Genomic DNA, 26,624 nt, shown 5'->3' with positions numbered 1-26,624 from the left:
TGAGCCTGTCAAGTCCTTCTTTTGACCCATTTTGCCAAAGGAAAGGAAGTTGCCTAATAATTATGCACACCTGATATAGGGTGTTGATGTCATTAGACCACACCCCTTCTCATTACAGAGATGCACATCACCTAATATGCTTAATTGGTAGTAGGCTTTCGAGCCTATACAGCTTGGAGTAAGACAACATGCATAAAGAGGATGATGTGGTCAAAATACTAATTTGCCTAATAATTCTGCACTCCCTGTATATTCCCAAGATTCTTTTCTCATGTCCTGCTTTTTGTAGTAAGAGTACTACACTGTTCTGTCAGCAGTAGTTATGTGATATTGTTCTGTGGCACGGGAGATAATGCAGTGTAGCACTGGAGATCTAGGATTAAACTGAATGTTGTGAATACGCTTAGTAAATCCCCCTTGACATACGAGCGTTAAATTGCTGACCTAGATTTAGCTTTCAACTAAGAATACCAAGCGAACAAAGCAAAATTGGTGATAAAAGTAAATTGGAAAGTTGTTTAAAATGACATATCCTATCTGAATCATTAAAGTTTATTTTGGATTAGACTGTCCCTTTAAATTGCATATTCTGTTAATTCCTATATCTGTATGGCTGTCAGTCTGTCTAGTCTTAGTGGTATTGCTAAAGTGCTGCACAGGTCATGGTATTTATTCATACAACTGATAAAGATTGGTTGCCAATGAATTCTGCAATGCTTTGCAAAGGTGAGTTTAGTCCTGTGTCACCATTTTTGTTTGTGACTTTATGAATGCCAACTTCTGTGTGCAATTACTGCTTAAAGGCACGTGAAAGTCAACATTTATTGCTTTAGATAGATTGTGCAATTTTGAGAGACTTTGCAGTTTACTTCTGTTATCTTCCTTTGTGTTATTCTTTGTTGAAAAGTAAATTTAGAAAAGCTAAGGAGCAGCAATGTACTGGTGGGAGCTAGCTGATGATTAGTGGCCACACACATCTGCCTCTTTTCATTGGCTCATCATATGTTTAGCTAGGTTCCTAGTAATGCATTGCTGCTGTGGAACTGACTTTGTAGGGTTTAAACACATATTTATTTACAAGGAATAGAACACTGCACTTTTATGTTCCTTATAATATAAATCAAACTGTGTCTTCTGCCATATTGTTTTCTTCAGAGAAATGTGTTAAGAAAACAGAAGCACTGGGAAAAAATTGTCACAGCAAAGAAAAGTAAGAGAAAGCAGGAAAAAGAAAGAAGAAAAGCAAAGAATTCTGAAAATACAGGTACTCAGAATAGTTCAATGTAGTCCATTTTTTGTGTGTGATGGATTGTGTTTTGCATATTGACAAAAGCTTTTAGATATCATACAGACCTTTATAACTCGCACTGTAATTTGTTTCCAAGAATATGTTTTGGTACTTTTTGGAAAAAAAAAAACAACTAAAAATATTGTATTTTTATGCCATTCTCCAAATGTTACATTTACCCCAACACATTTGAAATGATGTATGGAATAAAATAGCTACTTCTTTTCTTTGGCATCTCAGACAGTGATCAGCAACACAGTAAGCGGTTTTTGAAAGTTTTGACCAGGGAACGCCTACTGAGAGCCAAGGACTCTGGCCCACAACTTTGCATTGATTTGAGCATGACTGAACACATGACTAAGAAGGTAATTTTTCCCCCTTAGCAAAATGTTATATTTTTACATTAGGATCTAAAATCTTTGTATAAATTGTGAGTTCATTCAAATTGGGTTAATAACAAGTGCTTCCTATTGATATAGATTGGATAAACCTTCGCACAGCTTTCTTTGCAGGAGAGTGAGCTGGTGCCGCTGTCCCTTGGACAAGTAATTTATTTTTGTAAAATTTCCAATATCTGCCCTTACTCATTAAATAATTAACACAAATCTGACCTCTGCTCCTGCAGTCCCGGTGTCAGCCTCAGTACTCAGTGTGTGGTCTATAATGATAAAATTAAATGCTGTAATTCTTTAGATCATGTCATTTTATCACTAGCAAAATGGCAAAGCTATGTGTTTAAACCCCTGATTGGAACAGCCTTAGTTTCAACTCTGGACCATCATCGCTCTGTGGGTCCCCATTAATGCTTTAATTATGTGTTTAACCCATTTGCAGTGGGGTTACACAGATAGCTAGGCTGCATCACTTGTGATAAAATTGAATACTTTAACGAATTAGAGCATTTCATTTTATCACTATTGTTAGGCTTCTTGTACCAGACAGCAGGTTGGAATACCAGAGTGCCATGTTCAATACTAGATACCTGGGGGCCCTACACCTGAGCACAAGAGCCCAATTTACTTGTCCCATTGCTAAAAGAAGTTCTGCCACTTCCACACACCCCAGGCATTGTACTATGGGAAATCACACACCCCAGGCATTGTACTATGGGAAATCACACACCCCAGGCATTGTGCTATGGGAAATCACACACCCCAGGCATTGTGCTATGGGAAATCACACACCCCAGGCATTGTGCTATGGGAAATCACACACCCCAGGCATTGTGCTATGGGAAATCGCACACCCCAGGCATTGTACTATGGGAAATCGCACACCCCAGGCATTGTACTATGGGAAATCGCACACCCCAGGGATTGTACTATGGGAAATCGCACACCCCAGGGATTGTACTATTGGAAATTGCACACCCCAGGGATTGTACTATGGGAAATCACCCCCCCCCAGGGATTGTACTATGGGAAATCACCCCCCCCAGGGATTGTACTATGGGAAATCACACACCCCAGGCATTGTACTATGGGAAATCACACACCACACATTTGTTTTACTGCTTCCAGTAGTCTGTATCACTGGTCATTGAGTATTGTAATTTAAAGGGACATGAAACTGCTGGGTGCAACTACAATAAAATGGTTACTACTTGCCAGGTTGTTGTTTTGCTGCTGTACCTGCCGCTCTCTTTAAAGCAGTTCTCTTTTTTTTAACCCCTTAAATGTAGGGTAGATTCATAAGGCTATATGCACAGCTTTTTAGGCTATGCAGAGCAGGCTTGCATGAGTGAGCTTGCAGCCACATATTCTTCCTCTACACAACCTCAGAGGTGGAGAGATCAATCACTGCCCGGGAACAGGGGGCGGCATTGCACAAGAAGCCTCTTGTGCAGTGTTAACTTTCGCCATGCAATGCAACTACACTAGTGGCGATTGCAGGTGGACAGGTTCACTACTTGCAAACCTGTCCACCTGCAATAATGGTAAATTTTGCCATAAATGTGCTCCAAGTTTGTGGCCCCCAGTATGATGAGGTAGTAAAGTAAGTTAGTTACCTGCCATATTAGTCTTCAATATAATATATTATTTCAGAAGCAAGCTCTTTTATTAAGGCAGTTACATTAATACACTTAAAGGGACAAAATTAAACTTTCGTGATTCATAGAGCGTAGAATTTTAAGCAACTTTCTAATTTATTCCTATTATCATTTTTTTTCTTCGTTCTCTTGCTATCTTTATTTGAATGTAAGCTTTGGAGCCAAGCCATTTTTGGTTCAGAACCTGGGTAGCACTTGCTGATAGGTGGCTACATTTTAGACACCAATCGGCAAGCACTACCCAGGTTCTGAACCAAAAATGGGCCAGCTCCTAAGCTTAAATTCTTGCTTTTTCAAATAAAGATACCAAGAGACGGAAGAAAAATTGATAATAGTAGTACATGTGAACGTTGCTTAAAATTGCATGCTCTATCTGAATCAAGAAAGTTTATTTTTGATTAGACTATCCCTTTAAATTTCATTATAAATCATGATTCATTGTGTAATTCTAACACTAGATAGAGGTTTTCTCCAACATAGGTGTGTCCGGTCCACGGCGTCATCCTTACTTGTGGGATATTCTCTTCCCCAACAGGAAATGGCAAAGAGCCCAGCAAAGCTGGTCACATGATCCCTCCTAGGCTCCGCCTTCACCAGTCATTCTCTTTGCCGTTGTACAGGCAACATCTCCACGGAGATGGCTTAGAGTTTTTTAGTGTTTAACTGTAGTTTTTATTATTCAATCAAGAGTTTGTTATTTTAAAATAGTGCTGGTATGTACTATTTACTCTGAAACAGAAAAGAGATGAAGATTTCTGTTTGTAAGAGGAAAATGATTTTAGCAACCGTTACTAAAATCGATGGCTGTTCCACACAGGACTGTTGAGAGGAATTAACTTCAGTTGGGGGAACAGTGAGCAGACTTTTGCTGCTTGAGGTATGACACATTCTAACAAGACGATGTAATGCTGGAAGCTGTCATTTTCCCTATGGGATCCGGTAAGCCATTTTTATTACAGAAAGAAAAAAAAAAAGGGCTTCACAAGGGCTTTCTAAGACTGTAGACATTTTCTGGGCTAAATCGATTTATATTTTATACTCCATAGCCTTGAGGAATTATTTTAATCTTGGGAATTATGTAAAATAACCGGCAGGCACTGTATTGGACACCTTATTCTCTAGGGGCTTTCCCTAATCATAGGCAGAGTCTCATTTTCGCGCCTGTATTGCGCACTTGTTTTTGAGAAGCATGACATGCAGATGCATGTGTGAGGAGCTCTGATACATAGAAAAGACTTTCTGAAGGCGTCATTTGGTATCGTATTCCCCTTTGGGCTTGGTTGGGTCTCAGCAAAGCAGATACCAGGGACTGTAAAGGGGTTAAATATAAAAACGGCTCCGGTTCCGTTATTTTAAGGGTTAAAGCTTCCAAATTTGGTGTGCAATACTTTTAAGGATTTAAGACACTGTGGTGAAATTTTGGTGAATTTTGAACAATTCCTTCATACTTTTTCGCAATTGCAGTAATAAAGTGTGTTCAGTTTAAAATTTAAAGTGACAGTAACGGTTTATTTTAAAACGTTTTTTGTACTTTGTTATCAAGTTTTTGCCTGTTTAACATGTCTGAACTACCAGATAGACTGTGTTCTGAATGTGGGGAAGCCAAGGTTCCTTCTCATTTAAATAGATGTGATTTATGTGACACAAAATTTAGAGAAAATGATGCCCAAGATGATTCCTCAAGTGAGGGGAGTAAGCATGGTACTGCATCATCCCCTCCTTCGTCTACACCAGTCTTGCCCACACAGGAGGCCCCTAGTACATCTAGCGCGCCAATACTCCTTACTATGCAACAATTAACGGCTGTAATGGATAATTCTATCAAAAACATTTTAGCCAAAATGCCCACTTATCAGCGAAAGCGCGACTGCTCTGTTTTAGAAAATACTGAAGAGCATGAGGACGCTGATGATATTGGTTCTGAAGGGCCCCTACACCAGTCTGAGGGGGCCAGGGAGGTTTTGTCTGAGGGAGAAATTTCAGATTCAGGGAAAATTTCTCAACAAGCTGAACCTGATGTGATTACATTTAAATTTAAATTGGAACATCTCCGCGCTCTGCTTAAGGAGGTGTTATCCACTCTGGATGATTGTGAGAATTTGGTCATTCCAGAGAAACCTATGTAAAATGGACAAGTTCCTAGAGGTCCCGGGGCCCCCCGAAGCTTTTCCTATACCCAAGCGGGTGGCGGACATTGTTAATAAAGAATGGGAAAGGCCCGGTATACCTTTCGTCCCTCCCCCCATATTTAAAAAATTGTTTCCTATGGTCGACCCCAGAAAGGACTTATGGCAGACAGTCCCCAAGGTCGAGGGGGCGGTTTCTACTCTAAACAAACGCACCACTATACCCATAGAAGATAGTTGTGCTTTCAAAGATCCTATGGATAAAAAATTAGAAGGTTTGCTTAAAAAGATGTTTGTTCAGCAAGGTTACCTTCTACAACCAATTTCATGCATTGTTCCTGTCACTACAGCCGCGTGTTTCTGGTTCGATGAGCTAGAAAAGGCGATCAATAATAATTCTTCTTCTTATGAGGAGATTATGGACAGAATTCGTGCTCTCAAATTGGCTAATTCTTTCACCCTAGACGCCACTTTGCAATTGGCTAGGTTAGCGGCGAAAAATTCTGGTTTTGCTATTGTGGCGCGCAGAGCGCTTTGGTTAAAATCTTGGTCAGCGGATGCGTCTTCCAAGAACAAATTGCTTAACATTCCTTTCAAGGGGAAAACGCTGTTTGGCCCTGACTTGAAAGAGATTATCTCTGATATCACTGGGGGCAAGGGCCACGCCCTTCCTCAGGATAGGTCTTTCAAGGCCAAAAATAAACCTAATTTTCGTCCCTTTCGCAGAAACGGACCAGCCCCAAGTGCTACGTCCTCTAAGCAAGAGGGTAATACTTCTCAAGCCAAGCCAGCCTGGAGACCAATGCAAGGCTGGAACAAAGGAAAGCAGGCCAAGAAACCTGCCACTGCTACCAAGACAGCATGAGATGTTGGCCCCCGATCCGGGACCGGATCTGGTGGGGGGCAGACTCTCTCTCTTCGCTCAGGCTTGGGCAAGAGATGTTCTGGATCCTTGGGCGCTAGAAATAGTCTCCCAAGGTTATCTTCTGGAATTCAAGGGGCTTCCCCCAAGGGGGAGGTTCCACAGGTCTCAATTGTCTTCAGACCACATAAAAAAACAGGCATTCTTACATTGTGTAGAAGACCTGTTAAAAATGGGAGTGATTCATCCTGTTCCATTAGGAGAACAAGGGATGGGGTTCTACTCCAATCTGTTCGTAGTTCCCAAAAAAGAGGGAACATTCAGACCAATCTTAGATCTCAAGATCCTAAACAAGTTTCTCAAGGTTCCATCGTTCAAAATGGAAACCATTCGAACTATTCTTCCTTCCATCCAGGAAGGTCAATTCATGACCACGGTGGATTTAAAGGATGCGTATCTACATATTCCTATCCACAAGGAACATCATCGGTTCCTAAGGTTCGCATTCCTGGACAAGCATTACCAGTTTGTGGCACTTCCGTTCGGATTAGCCACTGCTCCAAGGATTTTCACAAAGGTACTAGGGTCCCTTCTAGCGGTGCTAAGACCAAGGGGCATTGCAGTAGTACCTTACTTGGACGACATTCTGATTCAAGCGTCGTCCCTTCCTCAAGCAAAGGCTCACACGGACATTGTCCTGACCTTTCTCAGATCTCACGGGTGGAAAGTGAACGTAGAAAAAAGTTCTCTGTCTCCGTCAACAAGGGTTCCCTTCTTGGGAACAATAATAGACTCCTTAGAAATGAGGATTTTTCTGACAGAGGCCAGAAAATCAAAACTTCTGAACTCTTGTCAAATACTTCATTCTGTTCCTCTTCCTTCCATAGCGCAGTGCATGGAAGTAATAGGTTTGATGGTAGCGGCAATGGACATAGTTCCTTTTGCGCGCATTCATCTAAGACCATTACAACTGTGCATGCTCAGTCAGTGGAATGGGGACTATACAGACTTGTCTCCGACGATACAAGTAAATCAGAGGACCAGAGATTCACTCCGTTGGTGGCTGTCCCTGGACAACCTGTCACAGGGGATGAGCTTCCGCAGACCAGAGTGGGTCATTGTCATGACCGACGCCAGTCTGGTGGGCTGGGGCGCGGTCTGGGGACCCCTGAAAGCTCAGGGTCTTTGGTCTCGGGAAGAATCTCTTCTACCGATAAATATTCTGGAACTGAGAGCGATACTCAATGCTCTCAAGGCTTGGCCTCAGCTAGCAAAGGCCAAGTTCATACGGTTTCAATCAGACAACATGACGACTGTTGTGTACATCAACCATCAGGGGGGAACAAGGAGTTCCCTGGCGATGGAAGAAGTGACCAAAATCATTCAATGGGCGGAGACTCACTCCTGCCACTTGTCTGCAATCCACATCCCAGGAGTGGAAAATTGGGAAGCGGATTTTCTGAGTCGTCAGACATTTCATCCGGGGGAGTGGGAACTCCATCCGGAAATCTTTGCCCAAATCACTCAATTGTGGGGCATTCCAGACATGGATCTGATGGCCTCTCGTCAGAACTTCAAGGTTCCTTGCTACGGGTCCAGATCCAGGGATCCCAAGGCGACTCTAGTAGATGCACTAGTAGCACCTTGGACCTTCAAACTAGCTTATGTATTCCCGCCGTTTCCTCTCATCCCCAGGCTGGTAGCCAGGATCAATCAGGAGAGAGCATCGGTGATCTTGATAGCTCCTGCGTGGCCACGCAGGACTTGGTATGCGGACCTGGTGAATATGTCATCGGCTCCACCATGGAAGCTACCTTTGAGACGAGACCTTCTTGTTCAAGGTCCGTTCGAACATCCGAATCTGGTCTCACTCCAACTGACTGCTTGGAGATTGAACGCTTGATCTTATCAAAGCGAGGGTTCTCAGATTCTGTCATTGATACTCTTGTTCAGGCCAGAAAGCCTGTAACTAGAAAAATTTACCACAAAATATGGAAAAAATATATCTGTTGGTGTGAATCTAAAGGATTCCCTTGGGACAAGGTAAAAATTCCTAAGATTCTATCCTTCCTTCAAGAAGGTTTGGAGAAAGGATTATCTGCTAGTTCCTTGAAGGGACAGATTTCTGCCTTGTCTGTGTTACTTCACAAAAAACTGGCAGCTGTGCCAGATGTTCAAGCCTTTGTTCAGGCTCTGGTTAGAATCAAGCCTGTTTACAAACCTTTGACTCCTCCTTGGAGTCTCAATTTAGTTCTTTCAGTTCTTCAGGGGGTTCCGTTTGAACCCTTACATTCCGTTGATATTAAGTTATTATCTTGGAAAGTTTTGTTTTTGGTTGCAATTTCTTCTGCTAGAAGAGTTTCAGAATTATCTGCTCTGCAGTGTTCTCCTCCTTATCTGGTGTTCCATGCAGATAAGGTGGTTTTACGTACTAAACCTGGTTTTCTTCCGAAAGTTGTTTCTAACAAAAACATTAACCAGGAGATAGTCGTGCCTTCTTTGTGTCCGAATCCAGTTTCAAAGAAGGAACGTTTGTTGCACAATTTGGATGTTGTTCGTGCTCTAAAATTCTATTTAGATGCTACAAAGGATTTTAGACAAACATCTTCCTTGTTTGTTGTTTATTCTGGTAAAAGGAGAGGTCAAAAAGCAACTTCTACCTCTCTCTCTTTTTGGATTAAAAGCATCATCAGATTGGCTTACGAGACTGCCGGACGGCAGCCTCCTGAAAGAATCACAGCTCATTCCACTAGGGCTGTGGCTTCCACATGGGCCTTCAAGAACGAGGCTTCTGTTGATCAGATATGTAAGGCAGCGACTTGGTCTTCACTGCACACTTTTACTAAATTTTACAAGTTTGATACTTTTGCTTCTTCTGAGGCTATTTTTGGGAGAAAGGTTTTGCAAACCGTGGTGCCTTCCATCTAGGTGACCTGATTTGCTCCCTCCCTTCATCCGTGTCCTAAAGCTTTGGTATTGGTTCCCACAAGTAAGGATGACGCCGTGGACCGGACACACCAATGTTGGAGAAAACAGAATTTATGTTTACCTGATAAATTACTTTCTCCAACGGTGTGTCCGGTCCACGGCCCGCCCTGGTTTTTTAATCAGGTCTGATAATTTATTTTCTTTAACTACAGTCACCACGGTATCATATGGTTTCTCCTATGCAAATATTCCTCCTTTACGTCGGTCGAATGACTGGGGAAGGCGGAGCCTAGGAGGGATCATGTGACCAGCTTTGCTGGGCTCTTTGCCATTTCCTGTTGGGGAAGAGAATATCCCACAAGTAAGGATGACGCCGTGGACCGGACACACCGTTGGAGAAAGTAATTTATCAGGTAAACATAAATTCTGTTTTTGTTTACAGGTGTTCATTTCATCTTTTTTGTTTTTTTTTAGGAATTAGGTCGTCTTGCAGCTCAAATAAGAAGACTCTATGGATCGAACAAAAAAGCTGCAAAACCGTTTTGGCTTTACCTGACAGGTTTTAAAGAAAGCAGCTTATTATATGCGGAATGTGTGCGAATGAATGACGGATTTGTCAATTATCTTGTAAGTTCACTTTTGTTTTTGTTTTTTTCAAGTTTATCATTGATTTTATTTATATGTAATATTTATGTTTCCCATTTTAGGTTGACAGAACAGAAAACAGCTTCCTTGATTTATTTCCCACAAATGCAATAGTCTATCTCACCCCTGACTCTGAGAATCGTGAGTGTTTTATCTATTAGTTTGCAACCTATTTTATATTAAAATTGTTTAAAGCAACTATTAGTGCCTTTATTAAATGAGTTCCTTTGTTAAAAAAAGTGCACTTGCGTACATGCATTATCCAGAGATCTAATCTTCAAAGCAATATTACCTCATAATGTGAAATATTTGTGTTGTGTTTAGTAGCTGCTTTGCCCATAAATAGCACCTAATAACCTACATGTTAATGTATTAAGTGCTAATAATTCTGTTTAAGTAAATGTAATCTTTGAATAATTATATTTATTTCTTTATTTGTCTGTTTTTGCATATTGTTGCCCTTTATATCCTGGGTGTATTTCTATTAATAGCTTATTTAAAGAAATATTTGTTTTCTCTCAAATGGTCAGTTGCATAGCAATTTTCATATTAATAATAATAATTAAAAGAAAGATCCTGATTGTTCACTGATTTTATTCTTTGCGTCTCTTAAAAGCTCTGGAAGATGTTGACCCTCACAAGGTTTATGTACTTGGAGGATTAGTGGATGAAAGTATTCAGAAGGTAGGAAATTTTATTTTTAAAAACCTAATATCATTTAAATCAAGATTGTATGGCCGAACATATTTTTAGTAATCGTACACAAAACTAGAGACCCTTATTGCATAGATCACGGTATAAGCAATATGGTAAAATCTAAATATTTTGCTGTTATGTAATTCTTGCTTTGCTGGGGCAAATATAGCAATCCCATCAATACAGTATTTAAACCTCTGTAAAAAAACAGTGCTCAAAGCAGCCTATGAATATGCGTAACTGGCTAAATTGATTTAAACATGACTCTCCCTCCACCTTTAGAAAGTGTCTTTTGCACAAAATGTACTCCTGAAATGATCTAACATCTATGAAAATAGTTTATAAACATTGGGGAAATGTTGTTTCCATTCTAACAGTTCTCATGTAGAATATATTGAAAGGTATTACAGTTTTTAAGTTTCAAGGTCTTAGAGATCTGAAATTATTTTGGGCTAAATCCAGTTCTTGCCAACAAGCTGAAGCTCATTGTGAATTTTTGCTGTGTATCTACAGAGACTACATCTCTTAGAGTTGGGTAATTTGACTTTTTAGTACAGTAAAGTAGATTTGAGATGTCAGCCTCGGTTTGGTATATTGTATTTATTGCTTAAAGCGATATGAAACCTACATTTTTTCTTTCATTATTCAGATAGAGCATGTTACTTTCTAATTTACTCCTTTTATCACTTTTTTTCTTTATTCTCTTGGTATCTTTATTTGAAAAGCAGCAATGTAAGCTTAGTAACTGGCCCATTTTTTATTCAGCACCTGGGTAGCGCTTGCTGATTGGTGGCTTAATGTAGCATGCTCTATCTGAATCATGAAATAAAAAATGTAGGTTTCATACACACGGTTCCATTTAATACTAGTAGGAAATATATATTTTTGAGTACTCCTTTATGTTTGGGAAAAAAATTAAACATAGTAAAGCAACTTTGCAATATTCTTTCATTCTTTATTTTGCCCTCTTTCCCCCCCCCCCCCCCTTGTAATTTAGTCTGAAAATTGAAGGAGCACATGACAATCTTTAGAAACCTAACCTTGCCTTATATTTCTCACTAATTTGCTTAGTTTATTATCTTATCTTTCTTCTGAAGCCAAACTGCACATATTTTGTCAACAGATTGACAGTGGCAAGCCCTGTCCTCTCCAGGCTCAAGTCCAGCTTGGGTTGTATTGTCCCTTTAAATTCATATGATGATCTGATAATTTTTTGTGCTGTTTCTGTAGAAATTAACATACCATAAAGCCAGAGAAAATGACTTACAGACTGCCCGACTGCCAATACAAGAATATATGATTAAGAACATTAATTTAAAGAACTTTCATTCGGAGATACTAGCAATTAATCAAGGTAACTATATTCTATGGTATATTTTCATATCCTCATACATTGTTGTGGTATAAGTAGCTTGTTATATAATAAACATTTTGTCATTAGTCATATAAATAAAGTAATTTGAGAACATCCTACTCACCTCAGAAACGTTTGCAACCTTTAATTAATAATTTAAAATGCAACCATCTAAAAAAAACAAAAAAAAACTATGAAGTTCTGATTTAAGTAGAATTCTGAATTTGGTTGTCTTGGAGAGGAGCGTGAATGTTAAATGTAGATTTCCACATTTTTACTTATATGCTCCTGTAAAAATACTTTATTTTCACTGGTTTATTTTGTCCTTTATTATTATTTTATTATATTGTATTGTATGTGTGTGTGTATATATATATATATATATATATATATATATATATCTATCACACACACTTACATATCACATATATACACACACACACTATCTGCTAGCACCCTGGCAGACGAGTTGGAGTTGAGAGTGCTCTTCTTTGCTATATATATATATATATATTAACAACAATAATAGAGAAGAGAAATGGCATAAAATAATGACATTTGTAAAGACTGGGAATACAGCACTCTTTTAAAAAACAACAAAACACTTGTAGAAATTTACTAATGAAAAGGTGGTTTATTGTGCAGCCAGCAGATCCAGACCAGGCTAGATCCAACTATACAAAAAGCATAAAGATAAAAACCAAAACAAAGTATTGTGGCAACTTAAAACTAAATCAAAATAATAGATATGAAAAGGGCCGGCCCATGTAAACCCATGCAGTATGGAGCAAAAATTATTATGGCTAAATCAAGTGCTGCAGAGGGGAAGGTTATTCACTAATGTACATCAGACCTGATGAGGTTTTAGTGAAAACTGAGACATTTAAAAGGTGAATACCTAACATTCCCAAATGCAATCCTTGTCCTGCATAATACAAACATGTAAGCATCAAACTTTAGACAAGGAAACAGTATGTTGTACAGATTTGGCCATCACATATAATTAGTAATCAAGCACATAGGACAAGAGTGTGTTCCTTTAAGAGACTTATAGTGTTATTAATTCCCCAAATTGATGCAGGTAGAACTAATACAAAGTCCCAAGGTAGAGAGCAAAATGATTCAAGGTAAGCAGTTGCCTTGGATGTGCAGATGTAAACACATAATGTTATAAGGCAGTTAGTTATGAATGAATTAACACAGCCAGTATGTTAGCATGCATATAGCAGACAAGCGTGTTAGTGCAGCAACAGGTATCGGATGATACAAAGCAAACAAGCCAAGTTGAAAAGGGAGTAGTGGGGATGCAGGAGGATACAGACTTATCAAACAGTACCCCTCTGTCGACTGCACCCTTCCACTAAAGTCGTCGTAAGAACTTATAAACTTTTAAAATCTTCCGATCACTTTCGGCACCAATCTTGAAGCGAAAACCATTCATCCGCTGTGTTCAAAGTAACATTAATTTTACCTTTGTGGCATGCTCATCTACCTTCCATTTCAGGCTCCAGAACACATAGGTGATAGCCAATGGTAAGCAGGACTTGAAACCTTTGTCGCGCTGCAAGGTTAAGCAGCAAGCTCCGACAGCCAGCATGGATGCTACGTGGGTCGGCTATGCAAAGACGCCAACACGTGTTTCACCCCACGTCATTAGGAAAACGGGGCTTCCTCAGGGCATGTGACTTAGCACGTCATAGGTGCTAATTTATAGCAAAATGAAAGTAACGCCCATATTTGGATGTGAAAGGACCAACGATACATATACAAAATATAATAAGTGAAAGAAAAATTCAATATATACACATATATACAGTAGAACATACAATATGCCACAAAACCAGATATGCTGGAAGCTTGGTTTGTAACAATCAAATACTGAACCTTCGGATGAAAGGGAAATTAAATATTTTGAATTTATAAAGGGGCCAATACGAACAAGAGAAGCTTTAGAGAAAGCTTCCCATATCCAATTTCTCGTTTAGACCACTTTGCCCAATGGTTGAGAGGTTATAGATCCACCTGCATTCTTTCTGCAGGAGGATTTTATCATTATTTCCCCCTCTCCCATTGGTAATGCCCTTGTCGATGCCTGTCACCCTCATACCATCAGGTATGCTATTATGGTGACTTTCAAAGTGTCTAGCAACACTGCTAGTTTGTATCCTGTTCTTGATGTCGTCCCTGTGTTCCAGGATTCTATCCTTCAGAATCCGTCTCGTTTTGCCAACATAAAAACAGGGACACAAGCAAGAAAGAAGGTAAACGACACCTTCTGTATTACAATTAAAAAAGTATTTTATCTTCATTCACTGAGAAGACTTTGGTCTGCAGCATAAACCTGCATGCCACACATCTTTTGCAAGGGTAGTTGCCCACCTGTTTTTGTCTTGAAACCAATTCTTTTGAGGGGAGACAAATTTACTATTCACTAATTTATCTTTTAAATTAGGAACTCGTCTTGCTGTAATCATTGGTGTCTCTCCTATCTCTTGGGCAATGTTTTCATCATTTAAGAGGACACTCCAATTCTTTTTGAGTATACCTCTTAAATGATCCCAATGACAGTTAAATTCCGGGATGATTCTAATTTTGTTGTCTTTCTCCCTTATCTTGGGGAGTAATAACTCCCTTCTTTCTGACTTCTGTGCAAAACTTCTAGCATTGGACACAACCCTTTTTGAGTAGCCTCTCGCTCTAAAGCGTTTTTCCATTAAGGATGCATGTTCATAAAATTTTGTGGTGGAAGAACAATTCCTGCGTAAACGCAGGAACTGTCCTTTCGAAATGCCTCTCTTAAGGTGCTCAGGGTGATGGCTGTGTGCCTCGAGAAGGCTATTGGTAGCAGTTTCTTTTCTGAAATTCTCAGTTATAATTGTATCTCTTTCAATTTTTATTTGGACATCAAGAAAAGATAATTCTGTCCTACTAAAATTGAGGGTCAGAACAATATTCCTATTATTTACATTGAGTTCTGAAACAAAACTCCGTAATTCATTTTCTGAACCATCCCAAATTAGTAGGACATCGTCCACATAGCGCAACCAAAGTTGTGCATGTTCATTGAAGGCTTGTTTTTGGAATACTTCTTCCATTTCCCACAGTCCCAAGTGTAGACATGCATAAGTAGGAGCACAGGTTGCCCCCACCGCTGTCCCTCTGTTCTGTTTATACAGTTTATTGTCAATTGAAAAAAAATATTGTTCTCAAGAACAAAGGTTAACAATTTGACAACAAACTCTGTGTGTTGAGAGTAAGATGGTCCTCTAGTGTCCAGGAAGTGTTTTGCTGCTTTTATTCCTACTATATGTGGAATAGAGGAGTAAAGACCTTCCACATCCAAGGATACTAAGATGGCTCCACTTGGTATTGTTATACCATCTATCTTCCTTAGGAGGTCAAGAGTATCAATTACATAGGAGGGCATAGTTTCCAAGAAAGGTTTGAGAAAACAATCCACGTAATTTCCCAGATTCTCAGTAAGGCTACCTATCCCTGAGATGATAGGGCGGCCCGGAGGGTTTGTGAGATTCTTGTGAATTTTAGGTAGACAATAAAACACCGGCATAACTGGAAAATCATTAAACAGGTATTTAAATTCAGATAGAGTGATGGTGCAAGAGGGGATGGGGTTCTCCGTGAGGCGCAAATATTGATTTTTATCCAAAAGTTGTCTTTTCACCTCTAAGACATAACATTTGGCATCCCAGAGAACCACATTACCGCCCTTATCGCCAGATTTAATCACCATATCTTCTGCAAACATTAATTCATTAAGCGCCTTCCTTTCTGCTTTAGACAGATTGTCCTTAGCAATCCCTGTAGTTATCAAGTTATTAATATCCTTTTCGACTAATTTCACAAATAGGTTAACAGAAGGAATAGAGGCAAGCTGGGGCATATATTTAGATTTGGCTCTAAGGCCTGATTGCACTCTTATTTGAGTACTTACAGGAGTAGGATCAAAAGCAGGGGTTTCCACTTGTTCCAAAAGTAACTCCTCAAGATCCGCAAGTGCTAGTCTGTCCTCTTTTCCAAGAGCCAAATCGACTATGTGTCTATTGCCTTTGCCCTTAAACATTTGGGAAAGGACAAGGCGTCTTGCAAAATAATGCAAATCTTTGATAAATACAAATTTATTAAGCCCATTTGTAGGGCAAAAGGATAGACCTTTTTTAAGGACACTCATGTGTGCTTGATTCAACTGGAATGAGGACAGATTCACCACCTGTAGATCTTTGTCAGGGGGCATCAATAGCCCCTTCTGCTGCGAAACCTCCGTGGACGACCCCTGCGTCCCCTCTCCTGGCTGTAATCCCCTTGTCTGTTCTGTCTGGAAGGATATCTCCTCCCTTCTGAAAGAGTATTCCCTCCTCCTGTGTCTCTTCCTGCCCCCTCTCCTTCTTCTATCCCAGTTCTGGCTGACTGTAAATCGTTTTTTGACAACTGTTTATCAGTTTCAACGTCAGAGCTGTCGGTTCCTGAATCATACGAACCTCTGACTGTTTGATAATTATAAATCCTATTCTTTAAATAGTCGTCGTTGTCTCTAGCTAATTTCCTGCTCTTCCTGGATTTGATGTCTGACTGAAGTCTAGCTAGTTGCTCTTGTATTTCTCTGTTTAGCTTCTCAAAGTTAGTGTTCTGTTCGAAAGTGTTCACCACTTTGAGTGCCTCCTCTACCGGTTGCTTTGTTTTCTCAAACCTCTCTTTATTTCTTTTTATCATTTTCTTCATAAGAATAATTGAGCAATCTGTAAGGCTGGAATTCCAGTCTTCCAAAAAGACATCACCTCCTTCATCTTCCCTCAAGTTGGTACCTGGGTCAAGTCTCAATCTTAGCCCTCTCGGGATAATACCATTCTTTACATAATTTTCTAAGCTTGCTGTCTCTGCTCTTAATTTAATCTGTTTAACAAGCAATTTCTTATATTCTTTGAAAGCAGTGAAAATATTTAACGGATTTATTTCACCGTTTTTATTATCAAGGGTGCCAGGCACCGACAAGGTTGCAATTAAATCTGCCTCCCAAGTTTCATCCGAAAGTTCATATGCCATTGTATACTTAGAAAAACTAAACCTGGTTTAATGGATCGACCAAATGCACAGCAACCACACTAATCAAAAGTAGTTTAAGACTTTATAAGTTAATGCTGTACCTCATCCACCAGAGTACCAGGTATAGGGACCTGGGTCGAAGTAACTGGTAATTAGTAGTAAGAAACTTAAAAATAAAAGTGAGTGGATGGAAAAAATTGCAATAAGCCAAGTGTTGAAGTGATGAGTGTACTCAAGCACTTCTCAAAATAGGAAAATATTTTCCTTATTAGTAACGATATTGGTGCAGACCCATTTAATACTATTAACAACAATAATAGAGAAGAGAAATGGCATAAAATAATGACATTTGTAAAGACTGGGAATACAGCACTCTTTTAAAAAATAACAAAACACTTGTAGAAATTTACTTATGAAAAGGTGGTTTATTGTGCAGCCAGCAGATCCAGACCAGGCTAGATCCAACTATACAAAAAGCATAAAGATAAAAACCAAAACAAAGTATTGTGGCAACTTAAAACTAAATCAAATCAAAATAATAGATATGAAAAGGGCCAGCCCATGCAAACCCATGCAGTATGGAGCAAAAATTATTATGGCTAAATCAAGTGCTGCAGAGGGGAAGGTTATTCACTAATGTACATCAGACCTGAAAAGGTTTTAGTGAAAACTGAGACATTTAAAAGGTTAATACCTAACATTCCCAAATGCAATCCTTGTCCTGCATAATACAAACATGTAAGCATCAAACTTTAGACAAGGAAACAGTATGTTGTACAGATTTGGCCATCACATATAATTAGTAATCAAGCACATAGGACAAGAGTGTGTTCCTTTAAGAGACTTATAGTGTTATTAATTCCCCAAATTGATGCAGGTAGAACTAATACAAAGTCCCAAGGTAGAGAGCAAAATGATTCAAGGTAAGCAGTTGCCTTGGATGTGCAGATGTTAATAGTATTAAATGGGTCTGCACCAATATCGTTACTAATAAGGAAAATATTTTCCTATTTTGAGAAGTGCTTGAGTACACTCATCACTTCAACACTTGGCTTTTTGCAATTTTTTCCATCCACTCACATTTATTTTTAAGTTTCTTACTACTAATTACCAGTTACTTGGACTCAGGTCCCTAGACCTGGTACTCTGGTGGATGAGGTACAGCATTAACTTATAAAGTCTTAAACTACTTTTGATTAGTGTGGTTGCTGTGCATTTGGTCGATCCATTAAACCAGGTTTAGTTTTTCTAACTATACAATGGCATATGAACTTTCGGATGAAACTTGGGAGGCAGATTTAATTGCAACCTTGTCGGTGCCTGGCACCCTTGATAATAAAAACGGTTGAATAAATCCGTTAAATATTTTCACTGCTTTCAAAGAATATAAGAAATTGCTTGTTAAACAGATTAAATTAAGAGCAGAGACAGCAAGCTTAGAAAATTATGTAAAGAATGGTATTATCCCTAGAGGGCTAAGATTGAGACTTGACCCAGGTACCAACTTGAGGGAAGATGAAGGAGGTGATGTCTTTTTGGAAGACTGGAATTCCAGCCTTACAGATTGCTCAATTATTCTTATGAAGAAAATGATAAAAAGAAATAAAAAGAGGTTTGAGAAAACAAAGCAACCGGTAGAGGAGGCACTCAAAGTGGTGAACACTTTCGAACAGAACACTAACTTTGAGAAGCTAAACAGAGAAATACAAGAGCAACTAGCTAGACTTCAGTCAGACATCAAATCCAGGAAGAGCAGGAAATTAGCTAGAGACAACGACGACTATTTAAAGAATAGGATTTATAATTATCAAACAGTCAGAGGTTTGTATGATTCAGGAACCGACAGCTCTGACGTTGAAACTGATAAACAGTTGTCAAAAAACGATTTACAGTCAGCCAGAACTGGGATAGAAGAAGGAGAGGGGGCAGGAAGAGACACAGGAGGAGGGAATACTCTTTCAGAAGGGAGGAGATATCCTTCCAGACAGAACAGACAAGGGGATTACAGCCAGGAGAGGGGACGCAGGGGTCGTCCACGGAGGTTTCGCAGCAGAAGGGGCTATTGATGCCCCCTGACAAAGATCTACAGGTGGTGAATCTGTCCTCATTCCAGTTGAATCAAGCACACATGAGTGTCCTTAAAAAAGGTCTATCCTTTTGCCCTACAAATGGGCTTAATAAATTTGTATTTATCAAAGATTTGCATTATTTTGCAAGACGCCTTGTCCTTTCCCAAATGTTTAAGGGCAAAGGCAATAGACACATAGTTGATTTGGCTCTTGGAAAAGAGGACAGACTAGCACTTGCAGATCTTAAGGAGTTACTTTTGGAACAAGTGGAAACCCCTGCTTTTGATCCTACTCCTGTAGGTACTCAAATAAGAGTGCAATCAGGCCTTAGAGCCAAATCTAAATATATACCCCAGCTTGCCTCTATTCCTTCTGTTAACCTATTTGTGAAATTAGTCGAAAAGTATATTAATAACTTGATAACTACAGGGATTGCTAAGGACAATCTGTCTAAAGCAGAAAGGAAGGCGCTTAATGAATTAATGTTTGCAGAAGATATGGTGATTAAATCTGCCGATAAGGGCGGTAATGTGGTTCTCTGGGATGCCAAATGTTATGTCTTAGAGGTGAAAAGACAACTTTTGGATAAAAATCAATATTTGAGCCTCACGGAGAACCCCATCCCCTCTTTGAAAATTGAATTGTTTAAATTTTTGAACGATGCTAAATCTAATGGCACCATCACTCTATCTGAATTTAAATACCTGTTTAATGATTTTCCAGTTATGCCGGTGTTTTATTGTCTACCTAAAATTCACAAGAATCTCACAAACCCTCCGGGCCACCCTATCATCTCAGGGATAGGTAGCCTTACTGAGAATCTGGGAAATTACGTGGATTGTTTTCTCAAACCTTTCTTGGAAACTATGCCCTCCTATGTAATTGATAATCCTGACCTCCTAAGGAAGATAGATGGTATAACAATACCAAGTGGAGCCATCTTAGTATCCTTGGATGTGGAAGGTCTTTACTCCTCTATTCCACATATAGTAGGAATAAGGGCAGCAAAACACTTCCTGGACACTAGAGGACCATCTTACTCTCAACACACAGAGTTTGTTGTCAAACTGTTAACCTTTGTTCTTGAGAACAATATTTTTTCGTTTGACAATAAACTGTATAAACAGAACAGAGGGACAGCGATGGGGGCAACCTGTGCCCCTACTTATGCATGTCTACACTTGGGACTGTGGGAAATGGAAGAAGTATTCCAAAAACAAGCCTTCAGTGAACATGCACAACTTTGGTTGCGCTATGTGGACAATGTCCTACTAATTTGGGATGGTTCAGAAAATGAATTACGGAGTTTTGTTTCAGAACTCAATGTAAATAATAGGAATATTGTTCTGACCCTCAATTTTAGTAGGACAGAATGATCTTTTCTTGATGTCCAAATAAAAATTGAAAGAGATACAATTATAACTGAGAATTTCAGAAAAGAAACTGCTACCAATAGCCTTCTCGAGGCACACAGCCATCACCCTGAGCACCTTAAGAGAGGCATTCCGAAAGGACAGTTCCTGCGTTTACGCAGGAATTGTTCTTCCACCACAAAATTTTATGAACATGCATCCTTAATGGAAAAACGCTTTAGAGCGAGAGGCTACTCGAAAAGGGTTGTGTCCAATGCTAGAAGTTTTGCACAGAAGTCAGAAAGAAGTTAGTTATTACTCCCCAAGATAAGGGAGAAAGACAACAAAATTAGAATCATCACGGAATTTAACTGTCATTGGGATCATTTAAGAGGTATACTCAAAAAGAATTGGAGTGTCCTCTTAAATGATGAAAACATTGCCCAAGAGATAGGAGAGACACCAATGATTACAGCAAGACGAGTTCCTAATTTAAAAGATAAATTAGTGAATAGTAAGTTTGTCTCCCCTCAAAAGAATTGGTTGTCAAGACAAAAACAGGTGGGCAACTACCCTTGCAAAAGATGTGTGGCATGCAGGTTTATGCTGCAGACCAAAGTCTTCTCAGTGAATGAAGATAAAATTTACAAGTTGAAATACTTCTTTAATTGTAATACAGAAGGTGTCGTTTACCTTCTTTCTTGCTCGTGTCCCTGTTTTTATGTTGGCAAAACGAGACGGATTCTGAAGGATAGAATCCTGGAACACAGGGACGACATCAAGAACAGGATACAAACTAGCAGTGTTGCTAGACACTTTGAAAGTCACCATAATAGCATACCTGATGGTATGAGGGTGACAGGCATCGACAAGGGCATTACCAATGGGAGAGGGGGAAATAATGATAAAATCCTCCTGCAGAAAGAATGCAGGTGGATCTATAACCTCTCAACCATTGGGCAAAGTGGTCTAAACGAGAAATTGGATATGGGAAGCTTTCTCTAAAGCTTCTCTTGTTCGTATTGGCCCCTTTATAAATTCAAAATATTTAATTTCCCTTTCATCCGAAGGTTCAGTATTTGATTGTTACAAACCAAGCTTCCAGCATATCTGGTTTTGTGGCATATTGTATGTTCTACTGTATATATGTGTATATATTGAATTTTTCTTTTACTTATTATATTTTGTATATGTATCGTTGGTCCTTTCACATCCAAATATGGGCGTTACTTTCATTTTGCTATAAATTAGCACCTATGACGTGCTAAGTCACATGCCCTGAGGAAGCCCCGTTTTCCTAATGACGTGGGGTGAAACACGTTTTGGCGTCTTTGCGTAGCTGACCCACGTAGCATCCATGCTGGCTATCGGAGCTGTCGAAGCTTGCTGCTGAACCTTGCAGCGCGACAAAGGTTTCAAGTCCTGCTTACCATTGGCTATCACCTATGTGTTCTGGAGCCTGAAATGGAAGGTAGATGAGCATGCCACAAAGGTAAAATTGATGTTACTTTGAACACAGCGGATGAATAGTTTTCGCTTCAAGATTGGTGCCGAAAGTGATCGGAAGATTTTAAAAGTTTATAAGTTCTTACGACGACTTTAGTGGAAGGGTGCAGTCGACAGAGGGGTACTGTTTGATAAGTCTGTATCCTCCTGCATCCCCACTACTCCCTTTTCAACTTGGCTTGTTTGCTTTGTATCATCCGATACCTGTTGCTGCACTAACACGCTTGTCTGCTATATGCATGCTAACATACTGGCTGTGTTAATTAATTCATAACTAACTGCCTTATAACATTGTGTTTACATCTGCACATCCAAGGCAACTGCTTACCTTGAATCATTTTGCTCTCTACCTTGGGACTTTGTATTAGTTCTACCTGCATCAATTTGGGGAATTAATAACACTATAAGTCTCTTAAAGGAACACACTCTTGTCCTATGTGCTTGATTACTAATTATATGTGATGGCCAAATCTGTACAACATACTGTTTCCTTGTCTAAAGTTTGATGCTTACATGTTTGTATTATGCAGGACAAGGATTGCATTTGGGAATGTTAGGTATTCACCTTTTAAATGTCTCAGTTTTCACTAAAACCTTTTCAGGTCTGATGTACATTAGTGAATAACCTTCCCCTCTGCAGCACTTGATTTAGCCATAATAATTTTTGCTCCATACTGCATGGGTTTACATGGGCCGGCCCTTTTCATATCTATTATTTTGATTTGATTTAGTTTTAAGTTGCCACAATACTTTGTTTTGGTTTTTATCTTTATGCTTTTTGTATAGTTGGATCTAGCCTGGTCTGGATCTGCTGGCTGCACAATAAACCACCTTTTCATAAGTAAATTTCTACAAGTGTTTTGTTGTTTTTTAAAAGAGTGCTGTATTCCCAGTCTTTACAAATGTCATTATTTTATGCCATTTCTCTTCTCTATTATTGTTGTTAATAGTATTAAATGGGTCTGCACCAATATCGTTACTAATAAGGAAAATATTTTCCTATTTTGAGAAGTGCTTGAGTACACTCATCACTTCAACACTTGGCTTATTGCAATTTTTTCCATCCACTCACATTTATTTTTAAATATATATATATATATAATGTATTATTATTTTATTTTTAATATCACCCCCCCTCAAATATAAATAAAGTTATTTTCTAAAAGTTTATTTTCTGCTGAAAAATAAATATGCAAATGCTTATATTTTTGTTGTGCTTTTTGTCTACATTATTATTATAATTAAATATTAAAAACCTGGAGTTTTTGTTTGTAATCTTAACTCATTAAGTTATGCAGATATTGGGATATTATTGAAGATGAAAAAAATCATCTTGTGTACATTATTTAAATGTGATATTTGTTTGATATTTGTACACATAGAGTTGATAGTATTTATGAATTTTTGCAAATCTAAATATTTTTTATTTTTTTAATCTTTTGCAGTATTTGATATATTATCCACATACCTTGAAAAGCGGAGCTGGCCTGAAGCGTTGAAAGCTGGTGTTTCACCAGGGAAAGGCTTTATTCTCTGTGATGAAGCTTATAAAGTAATATAACGTATAACACATTTCCACTTCATAACCACTGTCCTATATGAGAGTGAGTGAAAAGAAGAGACTGCTTTTACTTAATTATTGTTATTTAAAAATATTTATATAAAACCTCTATTTATAAATATTTGTCTGTCTAGAGTTTGTAATTTTATGAAAGCAGTTTGCTGCTAAATAATTGTAATACGTTTTACCTGTAATCCAATCTCTGGTGTTTTATACATTTATTTATTTGTAAATAAAATTCTGCAACAATTAATTTGTAACAATAGAATTACAATTTCTCAACAAAATTTGTACACAAATTCTGTTCACTAGTTTTTCAAAATTATTTATTACTTTGTGAAATTATATTTTAAATAAACCAACATACCAATTTAAAAAGCATAAAATATATCATTTTAATGTACAGTATATTTAACTCTAAAACTAAACAGCAATGTTTCACAACAAAAACACCAACAACTAAATAAATGATTTCATGATAAACATAATCTAATAGTATGTATTTCACGTTGTTGTGCATTTCCTTGGTAGCAATTACTTTAATACTAACTTAAAGGGAAACAAAACCCAAAATGTCAGATAAAACGTAACTATTTTTTTTACTCCTATTCCGTGCTATAAGATCTCACATACACTTATACAAGACTGAGAGTGCTGACATTTCAATATTTCTGTACTAAGTGACAGTTTCGATTCCTGTGTACAACAAATAAAAATAAAAAAACATGATAATTTATGAAACCAGTTTGCTACTAAATAATTGTAATACCTTTTACCTGTAATCTATTCTCTGGTGCTTTATATAGATATAGATATATATATATTTATAAAATGCTATTGTTACAATTAAATTGTTGTAGAAGTATAATTTCTCAACAAAATGTATACACTGTAATGCAGCTCCTATGTCTAATAAGGACTGGAATGTGAAATAGTTAAATCCTTAAGGCATAGAGTCCCCTTGCCAGTCTCACGTGGTGCATGTCTGATAGTAATAGGGGGCAATTGGCAGTTTTTTAAAAGGCCACACAAGCATAATTTGCATAGTTACCTTTGATGCATCTATGTGCTTTGCACTAGCCAACGGCAATAATAAATCATTCTTCCAATTACAGCTGTGATGGATACCTCCTCTCTATAAAGAATGCATCATTTTTCTGTTTTGATATAAAAATGTTTCCAAAAATGTAATTATTGTACAAAATTAATGATATCTTACATGAATAATTAACTGCACTGCACTGTGAGCTTAACTCATCATGCAGACATCTTTAGATGTATTCAGACAATACACTTTTTTTGGTAACAGTTGGAGAAGCGGCAAGGAGAATTTAAATGATGCTGCTCAGACCACAAGTATGTATTATACAGGTTTTAATCCTAAAATCCTAAATTCCAAAATTCCAAAAGCCAGAATTATTTTAAAAGCCAGATGTTTTCATTATTATTTTTTCAAAATGTTAAATTAAAAAAATTAAAAAAAAATTCCTGCCAGTAAGTCACAAGCTTTTCTCTCTTTGTAAAAAATTTTTGTGTGTGTGTTCTAAAATACAAATGCTAGCTTTACAGATGCAACATATACAACTATTCTGTCATCCAAATTATTCAGATATCCAAACCCTGCCAGTAAGTCACAAGCTTCTCTCTCTGTGTATTTTATTTTTGTGTGTGTTCTAAAATACAAATGCTAGCTTTACAGATGCAAAATATACAACGATTCTGTAATCCAAACCCTGCCAGTAAGTCACAATCTTCTCTGTCTGTGTATTTTATTTGTGTGTTCTAAAATACAAATGCTAGCTTTACAGATGCAAAATATACAACGATTCTGTAATCCAAACCCTGCCAGTAAGTCACAATCTTCTCTGTCTGTGTATTTTATTTGTGTGTTCTAAAATACAAATGCTAGCTTTACAGATGCAAAATATACAACTATTCTGTAATCCAAATTATTCAGATAACCAAACCCTGTCTCACCCCAAGCAGTTTGGATTAAGGATTTTGAATCTGTTTGTTATTTTCAGATTCATTAAGATATCCTTTTTTTCATTTTCAAAGGAACAGTTAACCCCTCGGCTTTGCATGACAAAATGTGGTCGTCATCTGCATAATGCTTTTAATTCAGATTATAACCACATGTCCTATTGGGGGGGGGGTGCACTTTCAGAGCTCATTGTGGTCTTTCCAGAAGCCCCTTTTTAAAAACATACCCCTATATAGCTTTTAATAACCATGTGGTTATAGTTTATCACCTTGCTTAATAATTGTGCATTTATTTGAGTGGAGGTACATGGGATACCCAATGGGCAGATCAAAGTTATTTACATATACAAAGGACCTTTTTATGTGTACAATCCCTTTTTTATTTTTACAACAGAGTTTAGAAAACACACACACACACACACTATTTTCTATAACCTTGTTTAATTAATTTTTTAATACAAATATACATTTTCTCTTATTTTTATTTTTTTTATTGACCAGTTACAACAGGTAAAGAACAAAGATAATGTTACAAACATTGAATCATTGAAAATTCTGGTAGATTTTTAAACTATCAAAACAGTGTTAATTAACTAAACAACAAAAAGGTCAAGAGAGGGGAGTATATTAACCTTACAATATAAATGTTGATAGTAAGTTTATAAATGATGTATTTAGGATACAGTACTTATTTTTGAAGAGATGTCAGTGCCCATAATTGCGTAAGCTTGGAACAAGTAAAATTTAGCAAACATTGTAATAAAAGTGAAAGTCAATCCTAGCGTTTGTGAAAAGCTAGGGTTGATCATTTAAGCAAATAACGGTGACTTTCATTCATGAAGTATAAAATACTAAATGTAGCCACCAATCGGCAATAATTGACAATAGGAGTAAATTAGAAAGTTGCTAATTTGCATGCTCTATCTAAATCATGAAAGAAAAAAAATGGTTTTCATATCCCTTTAATTCTGATCTACCACTTAATCTACTATCTTGGGGATAAATTATATATTACAGTCCTGGCCAAAAGTTTTGAGAATGACACAAATATTAATTTTCACAAAGTCTGCTGCTTCAGTATTTTTAGATATTTTTTGTCAGATGTTACAATGGTATACTTAAGTATAATTACAAGCATTTCATAAG

The 26,624-nt window shown here is 37.9% G+C and overlaps 1 protein-coding gene across 1 annotated transcript in view; it reads left to right on the top strand.

Moving 5' to 3' along the window:
- Positions 1-25,335, top strand: part of TRMT10B (tRNA methyltransferase 10B) — a 35,601-nt gene extending 10,266 nt beyond the window's left edge. Inside the window, exons 3-9 of the mRNA XM_053700637.1 lie at positions 1,156-1,264; positions 1,529-1,653; positions 9,729-9,881; positions 9,962-10,040; positions 10,516-10,583; positions 11,826-11,949; positions 23,380-25,335. Of these exons, the coding sequence (XP_053556612.1) occupies positions 1,156-1,264; positions 1,529-1,653; positions 9,729-9,881; positions 9,962-10,040; positions 10,516-10,583; positions 11,826-11,949; positions 23,380-23,495 (774 nt within the window). The 3' untranslated portion in view covers positions 23,496-25,335. The remainder of the gene's footprint in view (positions 1-1,155; positions 1,265-1,528; positions 1,654-9,728; positions 9,882-9,961; positions 10,041-10,515; positions 10,584-11,825; positions 11,950-23,379) is intronic.
- The last annotated feature ends 1,289 nt before the right edge of the window (positions 25,336-26,624 follow it).

Source organism: Bombina bombina, chromosome 2 (genome assembly GCF_027579735.1).
Source record: "Bombina bombina isolate aBomBom1 chromosome 2, aBomBom1.pri, whole genome shotgun sequence".
Taxonomy (NCBI): Eukaryota; Metazoa; Chordata; class Amphibia; order Anura; family Bombinatoridae; genus Bombina; species Bombina bombina.
This window is presented reverse-complemented; position numbering and strand designations above follow the sequence as displayed.